The sequence below is a fragment of the Euprymna scolopes genome, chromosome 35 (assembly GCF_053919585.1).
Source record: "Euprymna scolopes isolate OS-2025 chromosome 35, ASM5391958v1, whole genome shotgun sequence".
Classification (NCBI taxonomy): domain Eukaryota; kingdom Metazoa; phylum Mollusca; class Cephalopoda; order Sepiida; family Sepiolidae; genus Euprymna; species Euprymna scolopes.
In genome coordinates, this window is record NC_136516.1 from 20,911,196 (window position 1) to 20,927,004 (window position 15,809).

Consider the following 15,809-nt stretch of genomic DNA (forward strand, 5'->3'; position numbering starts at 1 on the left):
TCTATGATTTGCAAAAAATAACAGTTACTATTAAAATGATGCATAGTATCTGCTTTGTCTCTGTATTTGGATATCGGCTGCATTGTCCCCCTTTTTGGATATCGGGTGCATTGTTCTCCCTTTTTGGATATCGGGTGCATTGTTCTCCCTTTTTGGATATCGGGTGCATTGTTCTCCCTTTTTGGATATCGGGTGCATTGTTCTCCCTTTTTGGATATCGGGTGTATTGTTCTCCCTTTTTGGATATCGGGTGTATTGTTCTCCCTTTTTGGATATCGGGTGTATTGTTCTCCCTTTTTGGATATCGGGTGCATTGTTCCCCGTTTTTGGATATCGGGTGCATTGTTCCCCCTTTATGGATATCGGCTGTTTTTAGTATTTTATGTTCATTAATTTCCATAATTTTCTGTTAGACATTACATAAAAATATATATTGATCTACGACTTTATAAAACAGGTGTTGCAAAATCAATCATCTATTTTGATGCTAATTTATATTTCAGAATGGATAATTAATTATGGGAATATCAGCTGCTTTGAATGTTTTACAAGAAAATGTTTTACATTTGTTTTGAACTCATTTCAGTGCGGAGAGAATATGAAGGCAAAATGAAGACGATGTTACTGAAGTATAAAAAAGTGATGAAATCTGGCCGTCTCTTGTCCATCGATTTTACCACGTTAAATGAATACCTTCACCTTTTGCGAGCTTCAGTTTTATCCTTACGACAAATCCGTCAATCGGCCATGGTGTACTTGGCTGCTGCAGTTTCTGACTTTTATATACCAAAGGACCAAATGGTAAGGAGCAATTTTATCTTGTAAATACAATTTGATAATTGAAAACAAATCTAAAAGTTGTGGGGCTCAGAAGAAAGATCCGAACATCATGATCAGCAGGGGTTCGTTTGATAGCCAACATGAAGCATCTGAAAATCATACAGCAAATGTTAGTACATTTTTGATAGAAATAACACAAAACACAAGCATTCATTTTTTTTTTATATGCAAATCTATATAAGAATTCCATTATTTTGTCCTTTAGTTCTCACATTCCATAAACAATGCTTCTGATAAAAGGGGAAGAGTTGTTGTTTTCTGGGTTAGAATCTATTTATCTGGTACTTATCCTTGGTTATATTTAACCTTGAAGGTCAAATATATATATATATATATATATATATATATATTTTATTTTATCAACAATTCCTTTCTGTTGCAAGTTTGGAATATAATTGTCTATAATACCAACTCAATTAAAATCTCAGCTCAATGAATTTTCCAAAGAGTTTTCAGAGCATATATACGTAAATTGAATAAAATCACAACCTACATGAATAGAAATTCACCTATTTTGGCGTTAAGCTCTTACAGCTGTTTCGTGAATACTAAAATGAAAGAGGAGGAATATAAGTTATATATAACTTTACATTTATCATCAGAACAATAAATAATAAGGAAAATTTAAGGGGAAATTAAGAAAAAAAAACTTATGCCATGGCATTTCGAAGTTAAATGCTTCTCATCAGAAGAGGAGAAGGGCCAGAATTATACAAAAATACAAATATAGAAAAACTGGCTTAATGACATTTAGATATGAAATGAAAATGAAGGAATAGGGTAAAATGGTAAATAATTAATTGTACCTACTTTTAATTATTACTATTTTATCCTATGTACACACGCACACATACACACACACACACACATATATATATATATATATATATATATATATAAATAAAATGAACTCATTTTTTCCCTGTATGAGTTTGACCTTAATAGGATTAAAAATCACGACATTACATTCAAATGTAGTGTGCCCACACTTCAGCACATGATCTGAGGTGTGCTATAGGCCTACTACCCTTACAGTTTTTTGATATTCGTACATTTCTTTATTTTTTCCGGTGAGAGTTCACGGCCACAATCGGTTAGAATCAATGGAAGTTGTAAAATCTTTTCTCTCTATTCGATTCATACTCCGTCGGCGACCACTTAACACCGCTGCGGATACGTCCACACTGGAATATACGAGGAACACCGGTTCGCGTTCTTAGTTGATTAAAAAATATGGATTAGCATTTTCCATCGGGTAAAACGCGATTTTCTGTCAGGTGAAACACGACTTTCCGTCAGGTGAAACGCGACTTTGCATTCCTGTTATGCTGTGGGTTACTTGTGTCATTTTATAAATTTCTTTCTCTTTTTTTCCGTTTTTTTCCTCCCTTTATATTTTTCTCTTGTTGTAGTGGGGTGGGGTTGTGATTCGAAGGATTACTTAAACGAAACAAACTAACATTGGATTCCAGTTTTTACAAGAAACTTTAACAGTCAGCCGCCAGCGTTCTTCAAATCTTGCACCAATTAGTTGCTTTAATATTTTATTTACTGTCTTTATACTTCTATTATGTTTGCACTGATTTCATATGTGATACTAGGGGGGAGGGAGCTGACTTCCTATTTTCGGATTAGTTGCTTATTCATTATTTATTTCTATACATTGCATTTCTGAGAGTTTCATCAGCACAATTACTACTACGCTATCGATATTGGAATCAGACGACATTCAAATTGGTTACCAGCGACAACAAAGAAAATAATACAAAAAAAGAAACCAAAAGAATCCGAAACAAATCAACATTAAAAAACACGGTCAGTTTTCTGGTTTTATTTATTGGAATCAGAAGACATTCAAATTGCTTAACAGCGACAATAAAGAAAGCAATATAAAAAAGGAAACAAAAACAAACCAACATTAAAAAAATAAAAAACATGGTCAGTTTTCTGGTTTTATTTATTCATTTTTTTTTCTTTTTCATTGAAACAAAGAAAAAAAAATAAAATCTAATAAACATATTTTCATTATACAGTTTTATTTTTTGAATTTTGTTTTTCAATTTAAAAAAAAAAACAAAAAATTTACATTTAAATAAACATATTTGCATTTTACGTGGTAACTTTTTGAGGGTTTTTCTTTTTTTTTCCTTTTTTATTCTTTCACATTCGTTTTGTTTTTTATTCCTTTCAATTTTATACGTCATATATTAGCTAAACCAGGGCGGGGGCCATCTATAAATATAAAAGTTAAAATGTGTGTGTGTGTGTGGGTGTTCCTTCTCCCTAAACTCGGCCTCTTCCTGCTACTACGACAATGATGTCATGTTTGACCTAGAAAACGTTGACGTTAGTTTCAACCACCTGCAAGTGTTTTTAAAGGGTTAATTTCATCCGTTCTCAATTATGTGTCTCTTTGGTGTAGAGGTAATGTGTCAGGCATTTTTTTCCCACCTTAGCCTCGATGCTTTGGGTTCGAGCCTGTCTTCCTACCTTTTTTCCTCTTTTTCACCTTTTTTTTTTTTACATTTTTTTACATTTGTTCGCGGTTATGCTTTATTTTGGTTTTTCCAATTTTTTATGACATCGAGTTTTTTTTTAATGATATTAAAACAGTCCCCCCTCTCCAAACACCCGGGCAACGCTGGGTACCCCCCGCTAGTATTTATATATAATGAAATAAGAATTTACCAAAATGATCCAAGATGGCAAAACTAAAGTATATTATAAATATTAAAGAAATAATATTTATAAAGTAATCTCAACCAGATTTAAAAGCTCGATAAAACCAAATAGGAAATAGAGCTTATAATAAGAACAAGTAGTTAATAAAACACTTTGAAAAAGAGTTAAAAACATATTTAATTTTAAAAAGGAAACACTAAATAAGTGCTATTTAGTGCTTCTTTTTTAAAATTAAATGTTTTTAACTCTTTTTCAAAGTGTTTTTTAACATGTTTTATTAACTACTTGTTCTTATATATGTGTGTGTGTGCATGTTTAACATTGGAATTGATTATTTGACAGTATACTATTAACTAAAAAACAAAAAAAAAGGTATGCGTTGTATAGAATTGGTCTTTTTTCCAATTCAGCCTGAACACAAGATCCAGTCAGCAGATGGCCCTTTGCACTTCTCTCTACAGTTGGTCCCTAAACTCCTTGGACCCCTCGTGATGGAATGGGCTCCTGATGCTTACGTTATTTCTTTCAAGGTGAGAAAATCATTGCTGCATTCGTCATACGATTGTTGCATCTCATCACAAATGTTTCATAAACATCTGTGTTGTGTCGAGATGTCGTGCTGTATTGTCAGGGTGTTTTTTTTTTTTACTCGCGTTCACCCCCAACTAGGCAGATCGCCACTTGGACGTAAGGGGCTACTATTTTTTTTTTTTTTACATGGAGGTCACCACTTATCAAGGTCAGGAAGCCACTCGGGGATAAGAGTTATTGCGTGAACAGTAATCAATGAGATAGTATCGTAGTAATCATTAGTATTGGAGACTTGATAGAGTGTCTTACTTAAGGAGGCGGTTTATCAGGAATTTGTTTATGTTGGACTTGAAGACATCCAAGTTGTAGTGAGGTGGGAAATAGGCAAACGGAAGAGAGGACCATTAATAGGAAAGATTAACAAGATGTTTGTTTACATAACATTTAAACTTCTATATATAAGTACAGTCAGGGAAGCAAGCAACAGGAAGAGAATTCCAAAGTCTAGCTGTTTGAGTGAAGAAGCTGTGTGTGATTTGTGTGTATATATACACACATACACACATGTCTAAATTTGTGTATCGTCAAGTGATATAAAATGTTCATCTAATGAATGTGTGTATACAGAGTGTATATACATTTGTATATACAAAAAGATTTTTATGGGTACATAACTTTATAACACTTTTGAAGAATGCTGAACGTAGTGTCATAATTAATTGGTGAGGGTTTAGGTTTTTTTTTTTTATAGTTTAAACGTAAACCATTAAAATGAAACTTTCAAAAAGACCAAAATACACTTCTAAAGCATATTTCTCCTAAGCATAAATTAGATAAAGAGGATAAATGAGGGGTGGGGCAGAAAAAAAAACTCCTATCAAGACGTCTTTCAGCCAAACCTTTTCAAGATTAACGTTGGCAGCAGGGGAAAAAACATCATTTAAAAACGTGGTCAAAAGACCATAAATTAATAGCGTGGTCTTTTGACCACGTTTTTAAACGATGTTTTCTCCCCCGCTGCCAACGTTAATCTTGAAAAGGGTTGGCTGAAAGACGTCTTGATAGGGTTTTTTTTTTCTGCCCCACCCCTCATTTATCCTCTTTATCTAATTTATGCTTAGGAGAAATACGCTTTAGAAGTGTATTTTTGCCTTTTCGAAAGTTTCTTTTTAATGGTTTATGTTTAAACTATAGAGAAAAAAAAATCTAAGCCCTCAACAATTAATTATGACACTATGTTTGGTGTTCTTTAAAATTTGTATATACGTGTGTTTGTCTGACAGTCTAGCATTGTGATCATCTAATCTAGAGTTCATTGTGTGTGTATGTACAATTTAATTACAGTTCATAACGGTACAAGAATATACGTAAATACCTTTACAACACGAAGGATGAATAACACTTATTTGAGGTTTCAACATTTGGCAAATCCAGAACATATCTGTTCCATCTTTGGTCTTGTTTGACAGAAAACTGCAATAGACATTCTTCCTCAAGCAATGACAGCATCCCAGGTTTCATTTTTGGCAACTTTTTTATTCCAAAGTGTTTTTTTCTCTTTTGAAAAGTTGCAACCCTGATTCTAACTATTGCCATTTCTGCCCCCCCCCTCCACCTCATGATTTGAACACCGTCTCTGTCCCTCTCTTGACTCCGACTGATTCACGTAATTTCCAAGTATCTCAAAAAGACCAAGACCATCTCCCCTTCTAAATGACGTCATTAGTATATGTTACTATGATAATCAGCTGAGGTTTTTACATCTCACTGATGATGCAATTCTCTATCTATATAAAAGCCAAGTACATCCAAGGATGGAGTACTGCTGCCACATCTGGGCAGGAGCTGCTAAAAAAAGCCTATCCTTTCTTGACAGAGTACAAAATAGACTTCAGGGCTTAGTGGGGGATGCTTTATTCTCTTCCCTGCAATCTCTCTCCCACAGAAGAGACATTGCGAGCCTATCTTTGTTTTATCGTTATTTCCATGGCAAGTGCTCGTCTGAGCTCCAATCTCTCGTCCCCCCCCTTGCCAATCTTTCTTGAAAAACACCCATCTAGCTAAAACCACTGTCAATAATTTCCCCCACTCTTTATCTGTGCCAAAACCAAAACATAGATTCCATAAACAAAGTTTCTTTCTTAGAACTGCACACCTTTAGAACTCTCTGCCGCTTGCCTGTTTCCCTCCTGACTTTAACTTGGATGTCTTTAAGTCCAACATAACCAAATTCCTGATGAAGTGCCCCCTTAAGTAATGACACTTTGTCAAATCTCCGATACTAACTATTACTACAATACTATCCCATTGATTACCGTACACACAATAACCCTTATCCCGAGTGGCTTCTGGGCCTTGATAAGTGGTGACCTCCATGTAAAAAAAAAAAAAAAAATAAATAAATTGTTATAACATTTTAAAGTTAAAATCCTTAATTTAATGAAAATAAATATTTATTGAAAATATTTTGATTCTAAAACATATTTTTGCTTGAATAATCATTATAATCGTTGACCAACACACCTTTTAGCATTGCCTGGCCAATATCTAACAGTTGTTCTAGCAGAAAACAGCAAATATAGATGCATTCCCCAAAAGTCCAATCCCACCACCCCCACCCCATCATGGTAGATGCAGTGACACTGTATGTGATACGATCATTTTCCAAGGACTAGAGTCGGGGAGTGTAACTGTTATGGCAACATCCACTTCAATTAATGCTTGATGGGTCTTTTGGTCAGGTTTTCAGCATAATTAATTCTTTCCAGAGGATTAATTGTCTGGGCTGGGACAATCAGCTGAAATTGAATGCTTAACTAAAAAGAGTCAACAAACCATATTTTTTTTTTTTAATATAAGAAAATATAATTTATTTTTACATTTTCCGAAGAAACAAAACTCGAAAGTCAACTGAGCTGCAAAATCTTCTTGTTGTGACAAAAATGAGAGCGAGAGAAACCTGAATGCATATCAAAAAGAAAGAAGCGTATATTGTTTTATAGATCCTGGTGTCAATGCACTCTTCGACCTTGATTGCTTCGACACTGCAGATGATTTCATAAACAACTTGGCCGTTTGACGCAGGCTGACATTTTGAAGTGGAGTCTCATCACTCCCCCTCCCAATGCAATAACACCTTCTCTATTCTATGTGTCTCTCCACAAGAAGCATAAAAGTCAAGCACAAGGTCCCCAAAATGTGGGGAACTCCAGCTTTCGTAAAAGGGTCCTTATCACACCAATTCCTAGCAGGACCTTTCATGGCGAACAGTTTGCTCACTAAAAACTCTAACCTGGTTAATGAGTCTAGTGAATCTAGTAAAAAGCTAGGAGGGTTTGGCATCGGAATCTGTCGAATTCTGGTCATCACTGCCTTTATAATGCGAGTCATAAAGACAGGATAAATTCTGATGACCTGAGAGAAAGATGAAATTTGGGCAGCATAAAAAGACGTGTGTTTGATGTGTTGTGTATCTTCTTTTTATAGACATAATAATGTCCATGCAACCGTGGCTATATGCATCTTGCTCTAATGTGTGTATGGGTGTTCTAGTGGCCTTTTCGTGATTGTCTCTTTTAAGGCTCTTCTACGTGCATCTTTTCCCATTTCATTTATGTACAAATCTTATATACAATTATGCAGTCAGGTGTGTATACATGCGGTCGAACCTCTTTAAGGATCCTTAGTTGTGTATCTATCTTAGTTGTTCTTAACTATGTGTGTGTGCACACGTAAGTGTGTACATATATATATATATATATATATATATATATATATATATATATATATGCGTTAAAGTCCACCATACCTTTTTTCTGTTATCTTTATCTTCTGGGGTGCGGTTACATCTGTTCACTAGTCGATGATCTGTAAAGAGCATTCAAGACGAAAACACAACACTGATTTTCTAGCATGGATCACTTTATTTCATCTACGAGTGAAATGGGGCATTGTTGACTCAGGCTTTTTTGCGTTTTCGTCAGCATATCTCCTCTGACACTCAAGTCCGACTGTCTACCGACTTCGACTCCAATCGACTGACTCCTCTCTCTCTGACTCTACTAAAATTCCGCATGTGTGTTTCTATTTATATGGGTGTATGTGTGGGGGTGTGTGGCAACCCCCGTTAACCTGCCTGCACCTAAAACACACCGACTTGCTTTCTAGCACGCAGGTGCACGCTCTGTCAATGAAGTGACAGATTCCGATCTGTGCCACCAGTAACCCTGTGACCTTTCTGCACCTACCTGACACAAGTAAGCTGGGTTCAAACCAGTACCGCGTTACTGTCACACAACATGTGCAGAAGAGTAGACTTTGATGGTATGATCACATTGAAAGAATGGATGAAAGTTCTTGGGTTTGTAAATGTAGGACACTTGAGATAGCAGGTTTAATTTACAGAGATAGTCCAAGGAAAACCTGTGAGGAAGTGATAAAAATGGACCTGAAGGACAGGGGAATAAATAAAGACCTGACCAGAGATAGGTTAGTTTGATGACAATTTAAATAAAGACTTAGCCAGAGATAAATTAGTCGATTTTTTTTTATAGACTTTGCCAGAGATAAATTAGTTGATTTCCTAAAACTGTCCAACGCATATAACCATGTAAAACAGACATTAAACAAAATGTCTGCTTCTTCTACTTTAACATGATGATTTAAATAAATACATAAAATCGTTGTTTGGAGAAATTGGGAGGACAACAGCAGGTGATGGTTTTAAAAGATGCAGTATCTTGGCAACCAATGGCATATCATGGATGGCTTTGTGCCAGATAACAATTCAATCATGACAAGGGTCAGACTAAGTACAGGTCAAATTGACACAATGTTTAGGAAATAAACCGATTCACACGAAATATAATGGGAAGAGATAACCTGAAGTATATATGTAAAAAAATAATCAAAGTGCTCAATATCCTGCAGGTAGTAACCCAAAATATAATTTCTAGGAGTGGTGGTGAGTGTGCTTTGAAAGCACAAATGTTATATTATCATATTCTATTTTGTTTTTTTTATGGTCCCGGGCAATGTCAGGTAGCCTTGCTAGTATACAATAAAGAGAAAAAAAAAAGTTAGAATATAACTGTATTTTTAACTCATACAAAAAATGATTTTAATTGTAGCTCTTACTATTTTATATATTGAGACCCTACGGCAGTAAGTAAAAATTATGGTAACTAGTATGAATTTTGGTGAGGGTTACATTAAGTACATGTCAGGATAACCTGATGACAATCGGAAATAGACATAGCTGGAGCTGGCATGATTGAAGCGGTGGGGGGAGATCAAGGTTTACCTCTTTAGATAAAAAATGCTAGAAAATGCAAGTGTTGAATGATATTACATAGAAATGATGTCACGGGTTCGTTAGACATAGAACAGTTTAGTGAATCGGAGTTGGTCAGGAAGCAAGATATCTGAAAATATAGAGATAATCTAAGTGAATGTTGCCTTGAGACTCTGCGCACACGTCGATCATCTTAAGATTAAAATCAGAAAAAAAGAAATTAAGGAGTAATCAGAATTAGATGTGGACCTCTCCTCCCATGATCAACCTCTCTTTAAATAAAACCTTTGAAAAGAAAAATCTTTTCGCTCCTTGAAAGGTGCTCCAATTATTTATAAAAATACCGTTCTCTGGACAAAGTCCATTTTAGTTGAAACAAATGTGGACGATATGACAAAAAGGAAAAGAGTTGAATAAAAATAAAAAAAAAATAAAGGCTGCTCGAGGATAGGGTTAATGAATATAAGGTGGTAATGCAGTAATCGTTAATAGCGTAAATTGGGTAGAATTTGATTATTTATGGGGACGGCTCGACAAGAATTTGTTTACATTGGAGTTGAAGGCTACCATGTTGTATTTGTCAGGCTAAATTCTTCATTTCAACAAATCTTAATATATGAACATTTGAACATTTATGAAAAACTTGAAAACAAGAAAAAACAGGGTTAAAATTTTTGTTGGATTGACTTGATAATTTTTGAAGTTATGAAAGAAAAAAAAAATGCGACGAGAATAATTTTTGACATGCATGAGTAGATTCGTCTTAGGGTAAACAGAAGATCAACTATGAAAGGATCAATGGCCACACATGGAAAAATGACGATTGAAAAAGGAAGACCAGCAACCACGCACATATGTAAAAAAAATCAATTTGTTTTGCTGATTTGTTTGTTGATTGCTCACTGGTGAAAATAAACATGTGTATGAGTATGACAAATTGGCCATAATGCTTTAATAACTGAAAGGAAAACTTTGATAATCACCAAGAGTGAAATGCCCTCTTAGGATCTGTTTGCTGTGTCAACTCGTTTATCCTTAATAAATTAATAAACTTTCTCTCTCTCATATGTTGCCCATTTTGGGGAGAAAAATAGTTATTAAAAACTGCCAGCCATTTTTAGTCTCATCTATGAATCTTTTGACGTAAACGTTACATGAATAATTGATGCAGGCAATTTATTTCATACTTCATCAATTCTGGGTGTGAAAAAATGTTCCCAATATTTATGGTAGCTGTGCGGTTTTTTGACTTCGTAAGCATGTTGACGTGTGTTAGACGCATGGAGATGAAAAAAGGTGTTTCGGGTTGTTGTTTGTGAGATGGCTAACAATTTTTTGGATGTTCACAGAGTTAAGTTGGTATCAGCTTTAATGAGTCCCCTCTTAGAGAAGCAAGGTATTCAGAGTCTGGCAGGTGTCGGATGAACGATATTCGTTTGCTTGCACGTCTCAATTTCCAAGCGGTCAATCATAATTGTTTTTATGCAAATATTGTAGAATATGAGGCATTCTTAATTTTTTTTTTTTTCAAATTAATTTTATTTTTTTTTATTTTTATTTTTTTTCAAATTCTAGTTGGAAACGGACAAGAATTTGTTGATCAGAAAAGCCCAAGAAGCGTTGAAGAAATACCGTCATCAGGTAAGATCTATTGAAAACGATTAGGATTTGATGTATCGGATGTTTTTTGTATTATTCGGATTGTTTTTACTGTTGTTCTCATCTGCGTTGTTCTCATAACATTTTGGCCGATGTAACTATAGACCTTCTTCAGATGTATTTTGACAATGGCTTTTATGGATAAACTAGCCTGGGTGCTCACCGTTGCCCGGGTGTTTGGAAGTGTATGTTGGGCAAAAAAAATAAAAAAAAGTTGGCAGGCAGGTTCGAAACCGTGACGTGAAGGCGGAAAAGAAAGTGGTGTGTGTAAAGGTGTTGGTTGAGCAAAAAAAAGGAAAATTGCGAGCGCAAAAAAAAAAAAAAAAAAAAAAAAAAAATAGTAAGCCAGCTCAAACCTGTTAAAACCCAATATGGAATGTTGATGAAAAGACAAGACATTCCAAAGGAAGAATCAGGATTCTGATCAATGAATGTGGTTGATGTCAATATGAAACATAAGCAAAGAGAGAGTCGGGGGGGGGGGAAGCCAGCAATGACATTTCTACCGTCACCCGCATCAACTAGCCACCTGTCATATCACCACCAACCCACATACCGACCCAAATTCTCTCTTGTCATGCTATCACTGTAAAATAAATAAAACTTTGTTGATTTAACAAATTGTTTGATTAACAAAAACCACGACTATCAGCGTGTATATACTATTGACGCACATTTGTTAAAAAAGCGACTAATAAATTATATAGACCGACTATATAACGTCTTACATAGAAATATCGATGCAGTAGAGCAAAACAGGTTAGGGAAAAGATTTTTTTTTTTAATTGAAATTGCTCAAGACAATGGATGAATCCCCTTGATGTAAGAAGCTAAAAAAAACAAAAGCTGATTATTGCAAAGACATGAGACCGTTTAACCATTGTATTTTTAAAAAACAAAGCAAAAAAAAACAATGCAAGACTTAGTATTAAGTTTTCTCACACAAGTCATGATCAATGATTGAATACAAGTGGTGTTTCCTGGAATCTGAGCAATAACAAGTCTTCCAAAATTTCCAGTACTTTTCTGCTTCGTTTGATACCTGTTGCATGTCATTTTGCATTCAACATCAGTTGATGTCTAGATGGTGTTATATTCAGGATTCGGTTCTGGGGTTCGGGAAGGAGTGAGTCACTCTCTCGACAACAGAACGTTTCTGCCCTCTTCTTTTCCAATCGACCACACCTGGCCTCTCGCCACCAATGTCACACCGCACAATCCGAATGTCAGCAATACAAAATTCTTTTCAAGAGAAGATGTTCACGACTCTTTTCTCTCTGCTACCCCAGGGAATTTTTCCCAGCTTTTATATCCTCCTATCTAGAAACAAAAAGGAAGAGACAGGAAAAAAAAATAGCTTCTCCCATCATGCTCTGCCTTCCCAAGATGCCCTTCACATATACAAATGCACTGGCCATCTTTTCCTTCTTTCCCAAAGAGCGATGCAGATATGCCCGGTACGTTTCTTTTTCTTTTTTTTTTTTTTTTTTTTTTTTTCTAACCATATACCCCACACCTTCTTCGGCCTTTCCATATTTCCATTTTTCGGTAATGCCAACCAAATGATATTCTTACAATAAAATGATGGATTAAAGGTTTTCATTATTTTTTGTTTTGTGGTTTCAAAATTTATTCTCGGATCCATTTAGCTTTAAAATGTGCTATTGTAACAGCGACTGGGAAATCTTAATCATAAAACTCTCTGGACCGTCTGGGCATCTTTGCTTGCTTGCACCTTAATGGAGTTACACACATACATTCACATGTCTTGTATGTATGTATATATATATATATATATATATATAAATTAAGGTTAATATTTTCCAGAGGCAAAGTAACCAATAAAGTTTAAGAAGGTTAATACAAGAGTGCTCAATACTAAAATAGAGCAGGGTATACTTTTTATTTGTTTTTACATAAGCAGTAATATGTTGCTACACATTCATGAGCATGTTTCGGTAGCTGACTGAAACATGCTCATGAATGTGTAGCGACATATCAATGCTTATGTAAAAACAAATACAAAGTGTGTATGTATGTATATATATATATATATATATATATATATATATATATATATATATATACATACACACACACATCAGATTTAAATTTAGATAATATTATTTCATGATTAAAACAAAATCTGAAGAAATGTAAAGCTGTCCGTGGACCAACATACGTTTTGTGTCCAATTTCAGTTGAAGAACAGGAAAAAATCTCCAACTCCCTTGTGCTTTGTAGGAATGACATTTATTTCCTCATTGATACAGCCGTGACGTTATCCATGTCATCTGAAACGTTCTGCACATCTCTCACGAGATCTGGAACGTTATCTTATAATGCATCTAAAACCAAGCTTCTATCTTTACATCATCAACGCTCTGATCCCCATCTGGCATCGATTGAAATGGATGGTGCATGTCTTGGGGAGGCTCCATGTTTTGACAAGCTTCTGGGCTTGACCTTTACTCCTGATCTGAAATGGAACACGTACATCAAATCTGTTGTCAAGGTCACTGGAAAAATGGTGGGATCCTTCTACCGTTCCAGTAGATATCTCACTGATGATGCAATTCTCTATCTATATAAAAGTCAAGTACATCCAACGATGGAGTACTGTTGCCACATCTGGGCAGGAGCTGCTAAAAGCAGCTTATCCTGCCTTGACAGAGTACAAAATAGACTTCGTAGCTTAGTAGGGGATGCCCTTTTCTCTTCCCTGCAACCTCTTTCCTACAGAAGAGACGTTGTGAGCCTGTCTTTATTTTATCGTTATTTCCATGGCAAGTGCTCATCTAAACTCCAATCTCTTGTTCCCCCTACCCAATCTTTCACAAAACACAACCATCTAGCTGAAACCACTCTCAATAATTTTCCACACTCTTTATCTGTGCCTAAACCTAAACGTAAATTCCATGAACAAAGCTTCTTTCTTAGAACTGCACACCTGTGGAACTCTCTTCCATTTGCCTGCTTCCCAGCTGACTACAACTTGGTTCTTTTCAAGTCTAACATAAACAAATTCTTGATGAGCTACCCCTTTAAATAATCCAATTTACCAAATTTCTGTTACTAACGGTTACTACAATATTATCCCATTGACTACTGTACACTCTATAACCCTTATCCTCGAGTGGCCTCCGGGCCTTGATAAGTAGTGACTCTTATGAAAAAAAAAAAAAAAAAAGAAAGTGATTGTTCTTTTTCTCCTACTCTTCCTCCCGGCGACATCACCTCGCATGCATTTATATCCACACATCCGTGCTGTGTTACAGAAATAATTAATCATTGTTTTCTCTTTTCAGCTTGTCATTGCGAATGTGCTGGAGACGCGGAAGCAGACGGTTGTCATTGTGACTAATGAAAACAATAAAACGATCTCGTTGACCAATGAACAGTTATTAGACGGGGTTGAAATCGAAGAGCATATTGTTCCCGAATTACTTGTACGACATCAGCAAATGATGGCGGAAAAATGCAATGAAACCAATTTCTAAACGTCGGAATCCACCAGGGATAAAAATTTGCTAACATTCTTATATTGATTTTTGAATTAATGACCATCCAACAAAAATACCCGACAAAAATTACCTCACAGAATGCGTTAATGTACAGGATGTTTAAAAAATTGATAGCATAACTTAAGAATTATGTTGTATATATTTGTATATTATTAACCCGTATCCTCAAGTGACTTCTAGGCCTTGATAAGTGGTAACTTCGTAGTAAAAAAGAAAATATTGAGGTATAAAGTGTTTTATACAAAAATAAAAAAATCTTATTTTGGAGATCAGTCTCTATTTTTCTTTTATCTTCCACTAGTTTCCGGTCCTGGATATGACCTAAAACTATATCCGATGGTGAGGCCCCCACCTTGCAGGCATTGGGGAGTGTGGAGCCACCCTTTAATTGGCATTGCTCCCAGGTCCACTCTGACCCGGAGTGGTAGTACCTGTTAGGGTCCCAACTATGGATTAAATAGAATCCGACTTAAAAAAAACAAATATACTCCATTAAAAATCGTTCCTCAAAATAACTAGATTCGGCATTAAATAACCTGAAAAAGGTCGATATGCCATAAAACAAAAACAACCAACCAATCCACTAGTTTCCACTCCCACTTAGAGATTGACCTCTGTAAAGTCTGCAGGCTATTCTTAGAATGGGTGGGAGGACTTTACTAACCTGTCCCTTATCTCATTTGTTTTTTATTTTGATTGTTTGTAATTTGTCCCCCTTTCTTTATTTTAAAACATTTAACATATTTAAGTAAGATTAGGCCCATAGAGTGAATGCGGTATTAAGGTGATTAATTAGTTTGGAGTAAGCTTAGAAAAGAAACCATGAATGATATGATTATCACCTCCACTTAAATCTCCAAACAATTTTGGCCTCATTATTTTCAATTTATTGTCAATAAAAATTGACAACAAATACACTAACATTTTTATTAAATTTTATGAGAACATGGTGTCTTATTAGTAAAAAAAGAGAAAAGAATTCCTTGTAAAATCAATTGATGCGGTTGCCAGACAACTTGAAAAGTTGGTGGTGAATTCTAAGTTTTAGTTCTTACTAAAATATTATGGCCCTAAAAAACCCTTTAAAATACTTTAAAAGAAACTGATATTCGGTGAATATATTTATAAATTCTACAAAAAAAAGATATTTGAATTTTCATATAGGCCTTTCATCTCCTTTTATTCACTTTACATAAAAGTAAATTAAACTAAATATAGCCCACATTTGGGTCCCCTACACCTATCAGCTGTGTTCCAAAATCCATAATAATTGGATAATT

At 35.1% G+C, this 15,809-nt stretch overlaps 1 protein-coding gene across 2 annotated transcripts in view; it reads left to right on the plus strand.

Moving 5' to 3' along the window:
- Positions 1-15,505, plus strand: part of LOC145259733 (phosphopantothenate--cysteine ligase-like) — a 30,685-nt gene extending 15,180 nt beyond the window's left edge. The window contains exons 4-7 of one of the 2 annotated variants that reach the window (XM_080117432.1): positions 587-801; positions 3,933-4,052; positions 10,922-10,987; positions 14,314-15,505. In XM_080117432.1, the coding sequence (XP_079973558.1) occupies positions 587-801; positions 3,933-4,052; positions 10,922-10,987; positions 14,314-14,505 (593 nt within the window). In that variant the 3' untranslated portion in view covers positions 14,506-15,505. The remainder of the gene's footprint in view (positions 1-586; positions 802-3,932; positions 4,053-10,921; positions 10,988-14,313) is intronic. The other variant, XM_080117433.1, reaches the window with a different exon arrangement.
- The last annotated feature ends 304 nt before the right edge of the window (positions 15,506-15,809 follow it).